This window comes from Pristiophorus japonicus, chromosome 7, assembly GCF_044704955.1.
Source record: "Pristiophorus japonicus isolate sPriJap1 chromosome 7, sPriJap1.hap1, whole genome shotgun sequence".
Classification (NCBI taxonomy): Eukaryota; Metazoa; Chordata; class Chondrichthyes; family Pristiophoridae; genus Pristiophorus; species Pristiophorus japonicus.
Genome location: NC_091983.1, coordinates 161,105,205 through 161,117,456, shown reverse-complemented (window position 1 = coordinate 161,117,456; position 12,252 = coordinate 161,105,205). Strand labels below are relative to the sequence as shown.

The 12,252-nt window shown below is 41.9% G+C and overlaps 1 protein-coding gene across 1 annotated transcript in view; it reads left to right on the top strand.

Annotated features, from left to right (window-relative positions):
• The window catches only part of LOC139267333 (uncharacterized), a 95,362-nt gene extending 83,110 nt beyond the window's left edge, over positions 1-12,252 (top strand). The window contains exons 11-14 of the mRNA XM_070885478.1: positions 4,566-4,680; positions 8,326-8,460; positions 9,400-9,525; positions 11,998-12,252. Coding sequence (XP_070741579.1) covers positions 4,566-4,680; positions 8,326-8,460; positions 9,400-9,525; positions 11,998-12,140 — 519 coding nt within the window. The 3' untranslated portion in view covers positions 12,141-12,252. The remainder of the gene's footprint in view (positions 1-4,565; positions 4,681-8,325; positions 8,461-9,399; positions 9,526-11,997) is intronic.

Here is a 12,252-nt window from a genome sequence, read left to right as displayed (position 1 = left end):
GACCGGAACCAATGTCCTAGGGGGAGTGTTTGCGAGTGCTGTTGGGGAGGATTTAAACTAATATGGCAGGGGGAATGGGAACCAATGCAGGGAGACAGAGGGAAACAAAAAGGAGGCAAAAGCAAAAGACAGAAAGGAGATGAGGAAAAGTGGAGGGCAGAGAAACCCAAGGCAAAGAACAAAAAGGGCCACTGTACAGCAAAATTCTAAAAGGACAAAGGGTGTTAAAAAAAACAAGCCTGAAGGCTTTGTGTCTTAATGCAAGGAGTATCCGCAATAAAGTGGATGAATTAACTGTGCAAATAGATGTTAACAAATATGATGTGATTGGGATTACGGAGACATGGCTCCAGGATGATCAGGGCTGGGAACTCAACATCCAGGGGTATTCAACATTCAGGAAAGATAGAATAAAAGGAAAAGGAGGTGGGGTAGCATTGCTGGTTAAGGAGCAAATTAAGGCAATAGTTCGGAAGGACATTAGCTTGGATGATGTGGAATCTATATGGGTAGAGCTGCAGAATACCAAAGGGCAAAAAACGTTAGTGGGAGTTGTGTGCAGACCTCCAAACAGTAGTAGTGATGTTGGGGAGGGCATCAAACATGAAATTAGGGATGCGTGCAATAAAAGGTGCAGCAGTTATAATGGGTGACTTTAATATGCACATAGATTGGGCTAGCCAAACTGAAATAATACGGTGGAGGATTTCCTGGAGTGCATAAGGGATGGTTTTTTAGACCAATATGTCGAGGAACCAACTAGGGGGGAGACCATCTTAGACTGGGTGTTGTGTAATGAGAGAGGATTAATTAGCAATCTCGTTGTGCAAGGCCCCTTGGGGAAGAGTGACCATAATATGGTGGAATTCTGCATTAGGATGGAGAATGAAACAGTTAATTCAGAGACCATGGTCCAGAACTTAAAGAAGGGTAACTTTGAAGGTATGAGGAGTGAATTGGCTAGGATAGATTGGCGAATGATACTGAAGGGGTTAACTGTGGATGGGCAATGGCAGACATTTAGAGACCGCATGGATGAACTACTACATTCATGTCTGGCGTAAAAATAAAAAAGGGAAGGTGGCTCAACCGTGGCTATCAAGGGAAATCAGGAATAGCATTAAAGCCAAGGAAGTGGCATACAAATTGGCCAGAAATAGCAGCGAACCCGGGGACTGGGAGAAATTTAGAACTCAGCAGAGGAGGACAAAGGGTTTGATTAGGGCAGGGAAAATGGAGTACGAGAAGAAGCTTGCAGGGAACATTAAGACGGATTGCAAAAGTTTCTATAGATATGTAAAGAGAAAAAGGTTAGTAAAGACAAACGTAGGTCCTCTGCAGTCAGAATCAGGGGAAGTCATAACGGGGAACAAAGAAATGGCGGACCAATTGAACAAGTACTTTGGTTCGGTATTCACTGAGGAGGACACAAACAACCTTCCGGATATAAAAGGGGTCAGAGGGCCTAGTAAGGAGGAGGAACTGAGGGAAATCCTTATTAGTCGGGAAATTGTGTTGGGGAAATTGATGGGATTGAAGGCCGATAAATCCCTAGGGCCTGATGGACTGCATCCCAGAGTACTTAAGGAGGTGGCCTTGGAAATAGTGGATGCATTGACAGTCATTTTCCAACATTCCATTGATTCTGGATCAGTTCCTATGGAGTGGAGGGTAGCCAATGTAACGCCACATTTTAAAAAAGGAGGGAGAGAGAAAACAGGGAATTACAGACCGGTCAGCCTGACATCGGTAGTGGGTAAAATGATGAAATCAATTATTAAGGTTGTCATAGCAGTGGAAAGAGGTAATATGATAGGTCCAAGTTAGCATGGATTTGTGAAAGGGAAATCATGCTTGACAAATCTTCTGGAATTTTTTGAGGATGTTTCCAGTCGAGTGGACAAGGGAGAACCAGTTGATGTGGTATATTTGGACTTTCAGAAGGCTTTCGACAAGGTCCCACACAAGAGATTAATGTGCAAAGTTAAAGCACATGGGATTGGGGGTAGTGTGCTGACATGGATTGAGAACTGGTTGTCAGACAGGAAGCAAAGAGTAGGAGTAAATGGGGACTTTTCAGAATGGCAGGCAGTGACTAGTGGGGTACCGCAAGGTTCTGTGCTGGGGCCCCAGCTGTTTACACTGTACATTAATGATTTAGACGAGAGGAGATTAAATGTAGTATCTCCAAATTTGCGGATGACACTAAGTTGGGTGGCAGTGTGAGCTGCGAGGAGGATGCTATGAGGCTGCAGAGCGACTTGGATAGGTTAGGTGAGTGGGCAAATGCATGGCAGATGAAGTATAATGTGGATAAATGTGAGGTTATCCACTTTGGTGGTAAAAACAGACAGACAGACTATTATCTGAATGGTGACAGATTAGGAAAAGGGGAGGTGCAAAGAGACCTGGGTGTCATGGTACATCAGTCATTGAAGGTTGGCATGCAGGTACAGCAGGCGCTTAAGAAAGCAAATGGCATGTTGGCCTTCATAGCAAGGGGATTTGAGTACAGGGACAGGGAGGTGTTGCTACAATTGTACAGGGCCTTGGTGAGGCCACACCTGGAGTATTGTGTACAGTTTTGGTCTCCTAACCTGAGGAAGGACATTCTTGCTATTGAGGGAGTGCAGCGAAGGTTCACCAGACTGATTCCCGGGATGGCGGGACTGACCTATCAAGAAAGACTGGATCAACTGGGCTTGTATTCACTGGAGTTCAGAAGAATGAAAGGGGACCTCATCGAAACGTTTAAAATTCTGACGGGGTTAGACAGGTTAGATGCAGGAAGAATGTTCCCAATGTTGGGGAAGTCCAGAACCAGGGGACACAGTCTAAGGATAACGGGGAAGCCATTTAGGACCGAGATGAGGAGGAATTTCTTCACCCAGAGAGTGGTGAACCTGTGGAATTCTCTACCACAGAAAGTTGTTGAGGCCAATTCACTAAATATATTCAAAAAGGAGTTAGATGAAGTCCTTACTACTAGGGGAATCAAGGGGTATGGTGAGAAAGCAGGAATGGGGCACTGAAGTTGCATGTTCAGCCATGAACTCATTGAATGGCGGTGCAGGCTAGAAGGACCGAATGGCCTACTCCTGCACCTATTTTCTATGTTTCTATGAGCTCATACACATTTGTATCCATTTGGAGAAAAACAGTAAATTGAGATTTCGTAGATTCCCATCGAATGGCAATACATGGCATATTGAAAGTTTTACTTTATTTTATTTTTCAAAACTACAAGCTGAGGCATTATGCCAAATGAATACTGTATTGTGTTAATTCCTTATTTTCATATTTTTGAGTTTGAAATACTCCAGATTTGGGGAAATTACTCCTACTTTTAAAAATAAAATCAAGGAGGCAATGCCCCATGAAAAGGTTGGTTAACCACTATTTTTGTGAAAGGTTGTATTACCAAAAAGAATATTCTGACAATAAAAGAAAGAAAAAGGCAACTAGAATAAAGACTTTAAATTAATAATGCTTTATTCACATGCACAATTTTAATAAAGTGAATATCCGAGAGAGTTGACTGGTCCCAGCTCATTTGGACGACTGATTTACCATTCTCTGTATATCCCTCCAGAATGTTTGTGAACAAAGCCTCTGTGAATGACTATATTGACACCCTGGCACTGATAGAAACATGGCTCTTGACCAGCCATTCCTTGCCCCTTACACAAGTATCTCCATCCGACTGAACTTTTCAGCACTAGTCCTATCAAAACCACCATGACCGCAGTGCGGCCCTCATCACCAAGGCTCATCTTGCCCTTTCCTCCTACTTTTTTAACATCATCTCACCTCATTTCTCTTCTAAAATCCCCCCTCCATACTGACTTGCTTACTGAGATGTCCTCCTTTCCCACAGTCTCTGAACTGGCTGAATTTCAGAGTCAGTGATTTAAAGTACGCCTCTACTCCATTATCCCCCTCCCTCCTCTGACCACCATCCTTCTGTCTTCTCAATTTTACCCTTCATATAAGCTCCCCCTATATATTTGGACAGCCCCTGGACTTCATTATCTCTCACTGCCTCTCTGCATCAGAGGTCTCGATTACTTAACCACCCACATCTTCCCTACTCTCCTCCAATCCCATCATTTGCCTAGGGGGAAAAAAACTCTTTCTTTGCTCCCTAACAAACTCATTCACAAATCCCTTCATCGGTCATGACACCCCTGCTGCTGTTGCCTGCTTTGTTGTAGCCACATCGCTCCCTTTCAATTTCTTATCCCAAACAAATCACTGTCCCCCACCTCCATCAAGTCAGAGGGGCACAAACTTTATTTTGTGCACAACTGGCCTGGTCCTCAATCATCAGATCTGGTTTGATCGCATCAAGAACTACCCTGCTAAAATCTTTTTTTAATACCAGGATCATCCTGGAGTGCAAAGACAAACTCAGGTTCCTTTTCTCCACAAGAAAATGCCTCAACACCCTCGCTTCAAACGCTAAATGCGCGGAGCTCGAAGACAACTTCACCTAAAAGATCAAGACAATCCTTGACCATGACTTTGGGTTTTGATTTTAATGGAACTGCACTTTTGTGTTCCAGGCTATTATTGACAGTCGATGTGTTGTGGCACTGCTTCAGGCCCTCAGTCACCTCGGAGTCCATGACGAGTCCCTCCTGTATGTCACAGCTTGCATTGCTGAGCTCACAAAGCATGGTAAAGATATTATTTCATCCATTATTATTGTATAACTATGTAATGAGTCATTCATTCATTTGCAGTCCTTCGAAATCGAGGAAGACTTGCTTCCACTCTAAAAATGAGTCCTTAGGTGGTTGAACAGTCCAATATGAGCGCCACAGTCCCCGTCACAGGTGGGACAGATAGTCGTTATGGGAAAGGATGGGTGGAACTGGTTTGTTGCACGCTCTTGCCACTGCCTGCGCTTGATTTCTGCATGCTCTCGGCGATGAGACTCGAGATGCTCAGCACCCTCCCAGATGCACTTCTTCCACTTCGGGCGGTCTTTGGCCAGGGACTCCCAGGCGTCAGCGGGGATGCTGCACTTTATCAGGAAGGCTTTGAGGCTGCCCTTTTAACGTTTCCTCTGCCCACTTTTGGCTCGTTTACCATGAAAGAGTTCGGAGTAGAGTGCTTGCTATTATTATTGTACAACTATGTAATGAGTAGTTGGTTGTCAACAATAATTAATTTTCTCTCTAATTCTATGCCTTCAATATTGCTAAGGGGAAAATTTCCTCTGACTGCTATTTGTAGCAACATTGTTAATGCATTCTTGTAGAATATAGCAAATATAGCCATGAAAAGTATAGAAATGCAATTCCTTTTCTTTTGAGATTAGGAAAGGATAGTAAACAGTATCAATATAAACTACATGGTATTATTTAAATCATAGGAGAGGTGGGTTCTGGTGGATAGATCACTGAAGTGACCAACATAGTGCGCAGGCAGCAGCAGTAAAGAGAACAAATAGGATCTTAGCTGCGTAGTCAGAGGAGCTGTATAGTCAGAAGAATAGAGCACAAATATTAAGACATAATTCTGAGTTTGTGCAGAGCGCTGGTCTGGCCTCAACTAGAATAGTGTGAACAATTCTGGTCACTATATTAAGACATTCAGACATTGGAAAGGATGTAGCAAAGGGCAACTAAATTGATAGTTGTGAATTATGAAGAGATTGCAAGAGCTGCAGAGGCTCAGTCATGATGTAATTTCACTATTCAAGATTCTAAAGGGTATAGGCAAGATAAATATTCATCTGTTTAACATAATCATAGATTCTACAAGAGGGTATAGTCTCAAACTTAGAAGAGAGAAGGTGAAAGGATAGTTTGGATTGAATTACTTTACGCAGAGGGTAATAATGTACGGAATGAACTGCCCAGGGAAGTGGTGAGGGCGGATTGTATCAGAAAATTCAAGAGTTGGATAAATACCTGGTGAAAAATGAGGAAGGATCAGAGATATATTGTAACATTTGATATTTTCTCAATATTGGACCCAGCATGGTGAACAGCAAATTTATTTTGCAGCTGTGTACATTCCTGTTTGTATAACATTTATATAGTGCCTTTCATGATCTCAGGACATACCAAACAGCTAATTAAGTACTTGTCACTGTTGTATTTGGTAATTAGTTGAAACATAGGAGATAGAGAGTATGGCTAAAAAGTAGTGGAAATCTGGATCTCGCTTGCCAAAAGACTGAATGTGAAGTCAGTTGAAGTTTTGTTATTAAACAAAATTGGGGCTCATGGGATTGGGGGTTATGTGCTAACATGGATTGCAGATTGGTTAACAGACAGAAAACAGAGATTAGGAATGAACAGGTCATTTTCGGGTTGGCAGGCTGTTACTAGTGGGGTACCGCAAGGATCGGTGTTTGGACCTCAGCTATTCGTAATCTATATTAAATGATTTGGATGAGGGGGACCAAATGTAATACAGGTGCGACTTCCCAAATAGAAACATAGAAATTTTACAGTACAGAAGGGAGGCCATTTCGGCCCACCATGTCTGCGCCGGCCGACTAAGAGCCGCACGGCCCTTGGTCAGCAGCCCTAAAGGTTACATATAAATCTATGAACAATGACAGAAAGGCACCCAGCCCAACCAGTCCGCCTCACACACCTGCGACACCCCTGATACGGAAAACATTCTACACTCCACCCCAACCGGTGTCATGTGATCTCCTGGGAGAGGCAAAAACCAGATAAAAACCCAGGCCAATTTAGGGAGAAAAAATCTGGCGATCGAAACTAGTCCAGCTCACCACTCTGGCCGTATTCTATTCCCTGCAGTACTTACATTATATCTGTGCCATCCAACAAAAGGTCATCCAGTCTAATCCCAATTACCAGCTCTAGGTCCATAAACCTGCAGGTTATGGCACTTTAAATGCCCATCCAACCATCTCTTAAACGTGGTGAGGGTTTCTGCATGCAACACTCTTCCAGGCAGCGAGGTCCAGATCCCCACAACCCTCTGTGTAAAGAAGCCCCTCCTCAAATCCCCTCTAAACCTTCCACCAGCCACTGTAAAACTATGCCCCTCGTAATAGACCCCTCCACCAATGGAAATAGACCCTTACTATCCATTATGTCCATGCGCCTCAATATTTTGTACACCTCAATGAGGTCTCCTCGCAACCCCCTCTGTTCCAATGAGAACAAACTCAGCCTATCCAATCTGTTCTCATAACTAAGATTCTCCATTCCAGGCAGCATCCTAGTAAATCTCTGCACATGCTCTCGTGCAATCACGTCCTTCTTATAATACGGCAACCAGAACTGCATGCAGTACTCCAGCTGTGGCCTAATCAAAGTATTATACATTCTGGAAATACCCAAACCTCGGCACAGACATTTCTGGATTCGGGACGTCTGAAATCCGGAAATACCCAAGATCCGGAACGGCTTCGGTCCCGAGGTTTGCACCAACATGGATTGCGGATTGGTTAACGGACAGAAAACAGAGATTAGGAATGAACAGGTCATTTTCGGGTTGGCAGGTTGTATTACATTTGGTCCCCTCGTCCAAATCATTAATTTAGATTGCGAATAGCTGAGGCCCAAACAACGATCCTTGCAGTACCCCACTAGTTACAGCCTGCCAACCCGAAAATGACCTGTTCATTCCTAATCTCTGTTTTCTGGCCGTTAACCAACAGAGATTAATAGATTTTTGGATATTAAGGGAATCAAGGGATATGGGGATAATGCCGTTGTGGTAGAAGATCCGCCATGATCTTATTGAATTTTGGAGCAGGCTTGTGGGGCCGAACGGCCTACTCCTCCTAATTCTTATGTTGAAGACTGAGAGCAACAGATTTTTGTTAGGTAAGGTTATCAAGGGATGTGGAACAAAGGCACGTAAATTGAGTTAAGGTACAGATTAGCCATGATCTAATTGAATAGCCTACTCCTGTTCCTAAAGAGAAAACAATGAGTAATATTTAATTTAATCACTAAGGTGTTCAAGTGAAGGGCAAAACAATCTAAAATTCTAACCTTTTGTTCATATTCAGCTTTATAACAAGGCACAAATGAAAGTACATTCGCAGTCTGACAGATGTGAGATGCACTGGAACTAATGATAGCATATCTCTCAAATGACTCATTTTAATTAGGAACCCCCAACATTAAAAACCACCGCTGATTAAAGCAACAGTGGCAAGGGCTGACAAGTCATAAAAATCAGATTTGCCAGTTCCTGCCTCAAGCTTCCACCCAAGTTGCACTCTTTCAACACACTGCAGGGTGAGGGGTACCATTCTAGATATTACAGATATTGAACTGCTTGACCGACTAGCCCTTGTTGAATAACTGTATTTCCTTCCAGAAACAGTAAGAACACAAATAATACAAGAATCAGATGCGAATATAGCAGCTCATCTATTGATGCTCTCAAGCCAGTCTGAAAATACTGATCTCTCCTTCCAGGCCGCTTGTATAATCAGCCAACTTGAACTGGATGGTAAAGTGTAAAATAATCAGACTTTTATTTGTTAAATTTAAAAACAAATTTAGATTGTCACTTTTTGCAGGTGCGTTTTTGTAGAAAATATATCTTTTTCAAAGGAGAAAAATATAATTGGGTTATGCACTTTGTTCCCAAGCTCGTAACATACAGGTATAAAGCAAACCACATTATTTAAGTGATCAAGGATTTGAAATGGAGCGAGCTTGCGGCATGACCCACAATCCGACTCCTAACTCTGTTGCGTTGATCCAAAATGCCAGACCTACACACCTGACAGAAAACAACTTATTTCCAAAAAGAACAGTAACCTTTATATGGCAGGGTAATAACAAGATTATTGTACTTCTTTCTATATAGGATCTAGGGGTTTTAATATATTCAATCGCTACAAAGCAACAAACAACAAAGCAAATCGAATGCTGAACAAGTTCGGCGAAGTCATGATCAAACCGTACACTGCTCTGGGCAGACCTCGAGTACTGTTAGCAATCAAAGCCTTTCCCTTCCCCCCCCCCCCCCAAAACAGAAAATTCTCAGACTTTTATCAGGTTGATAAATCAAGAAAGAATAATTCTCTTCTAATTTTGGAATAGAAAACATTGAACACTTTCCCTGGTCTTCATACTGAAAATTGGGTCTCAGATGTACATGACCCAACTTTCAGCATCAAATTCATTCAAGGAAGAAATACTTCATGAGTCTTTCAAGAAGTACTCTGTTTATAATTTTCATATCACATTTTTTTCCATTTAGAAACAAGATTTAAATAACTTTTAAAGTGTTTTTGTAGGCTGAACAAAGGATATTAGGGTATAATGGAACAAAGTCACTCTCATTGTATGTAGGTATATAATTTTTATTGCCATGAACCGCATTTTAGAACAGAGTTCACTTTGCTGTGGGTAATAATTAATGTGATTGTCTCCAATACAGAAATATTTTCCCTGTTGTTGAGACCACACACCAGGGAGATTGTTGGTTATATCTTACACTTCCTCAAACATCAGGAAATTAGATTTCAACATCTGGGCCTTTTAACTATACGGAACCTCAGAAAAGGTGAAAACACAACAACTTTGTCTCCAAGTTCATTTCTATTTTGAAATTGTCATTTTTTGTGTTTTAGGGTAGAACTTTTAGTTTTCCAAAGTATTTACATGTTACCTTATTTATCTATTTATTGTGCTGAAAGCAAGAATTATCCTCCTTGCCTGTGGCCAAGAGTGCAGGTGACTCAATCTGGGCTCTAGCCGAGAACCTCCAAACTAAAAACAGAAAAATGCTGTAAATGTATAGCACATCTATCAACATGAGAAATGACTGGTTAATGTAACTTGACTGTTCTACCTGTTCACCATTTTATTAAGAGTAAGCAACATTGACTCCCATTACATAGGCAGTTAGTAATAACAACTTGCATTTATATAGCACCTTTCATAGTAAAACATCCCAAGGCACTTCACAGGAGTGTAATTAGAGAAAATATACCAAGCCACATAAGTTGCATTCATGTAACACTTTTAATGTAGAAAATGGTCTAAAGCACTTCAAACAAATGGACACCAAGCCAAAGGAGAAAATATTTGGAGGTTGGAGGATGGAGCTGTGGAGGCTGGGTCATTGAATAAATTTAAAGAGAGATAGACAGTTTCTTAACTGATAAGGAAATAAGGGGTTATGGAAAGCAGGCAGGGAAGTGGACCCGAGTCCATGATCGCATCAGCCACGATCGTATTAAATAGCAGAGCAGGCTCGAGGGGTTCTTATGTTTCTTAAGGTGGCAAACAGTCGGATTCAGCTTCAGACTGTGGCTAGGGAGGGGGTTGGAGTTAGTAGCAAGGGTATAGACTACGTAGCTGATCTGAAGAGGTTAGCTTCAATTCTCCAATGTTTAGTTGGAGGAAACTGGGGCTCATCCAATACTGGAGGTTAGACAAGCAGTCTCGCAGCACTTGGGCAGTGGAGTGATTGAGAGGTGGTGACAAGATAGAGCTGGGTGACATCAGTGTACACATGGAAGCTAATCCAATGTCTTCGGGTGATGTTGCCAAGGAGCAGAATGTAGATGAAGGGGCCAAGGATTAATTCTTGGGGTTGCTCCAGAGGTAACCATGCAGGGGCATGGAGAGAGGAAATGATTGGTGATGTTCTGGCTATGATCGGATAGGTAAGAGTGGAAACAACAGAGACCAGTCCCACAAACTTGGACGAGAGAGGTAACAGGGGTGATGGTATATTGGCCACATCAATGGCTGAAGAAAGGTTGAAGAGGGATAATACACCACGGTCACAGGGCTGTTTGCATTGGGAAGGGGCAGAACTGGGAACTGTGGGAGATAGGCATGGAGTGGAAGATGACAAGTTTAAGGACTGGAAAGGAAAAAGAGATCGGAGATGGGATAGTAGTTTGCAAGGATAGAAGGGTCAAGGTGTTTTTTTTTTGAGGGGGCTGCTGATAGCTGTTTTGAAAGGGAGGGAGACACTATGAGGAGATAGAACTATTTGCAATGTCAACTAGCACAAGGGCCAGGAAAATGAGTTTAATGATCAGCTGTTTAGTGGGAATCGGAGAGAGCAGGTGGTGGGTCTGATGGAGAGGGTATGGGGAATTGAATGGTAGAGAAACTAGAGAGAGATGGTACATGGGTAGGTTCGGGTGAGGTTTGGCTTGGCTGGCAAAAGATAGTAGAGGAAGCAAAATGGATAATCTCAATCTTAGCAATATTTACATTTATCTGAGACATTTCTGAATAAAAACACCAACTCTCCCATTTGCTTAATTTTTCTTTCAAAAGTGTTGTCTCCTGGTGCACAACTCCACTTGTCAGAAATCCTCTTTGACCACTCTAGATCTGCGAGCATTGACCTCACCAGCAAACTACTCACCCTGCAGATGTACTCACTTGTTTGGACATGCATATTCCAGCATGGGTCTCTGGCCATTAATCAGGAGCAGCAGAAAACTTGATTTATTTTTATCCTCTCTAACCCAGGTGTATGGAGAGTAATTGAATTTGCTCTATTGCTATTCTTGTGCAGGGTAAGGTAGTGTAGTGGTTATGTTACTGGACTAATAATCCAGAGAACGCAAGTTCAAATCCCAAATTTGAGAATTTTAATTCAGTTTAAAAAAAATAGGGAAAAAAAGCTGATGCTTATATCAGTAACCCAGTCTGACTTGTTACTCTAGTTGCAATCAACATGGTTGACTCGTAACTGTCCTCAGCACCAGTTGTATCAAGTCGTTACATCACATAGACTATAACAGTTCAAGAAGGTGGCCCACCTCCTAATCAAGGCAATTAGAGACTGAGCTTACCACCACACAAAATGACTTTTACCCACAAGGCTATCAAGGGAAGTTTAAAAAAATCCAATAAATGTTTTCTGTTAACTGATTATTTTAAATAAACTTAAGGCAATGATAACATTGTTTGAAGTATGTAAAATAGCATTAATTGTTTGCTTTACTAACTCTACATGTTATCCTGAAATAGTTTTTAGTTAATTCAAATGTTGCTCTTTTCTCAGATTCTCATTTTGCAGCAGTGTTTAGTGAAAGTCAACTGATAGTGCAACTCTGCAGGGTTTCTCAGCAAACAGCCGAAACACAGGAACTACTCCAAGCTGTTCTATTCCGCATCAACGACGCAGACCAAAAACAAGATGACTGATGACACGCAATAGTTTACTGAGTCTCAGGTTTATAAGTAGCAGCAGATAATCTTGAAGAAAAAGTTAGAATTTTTTTTTATAGAATAGCAAATATGGGACTTGAACCCCATC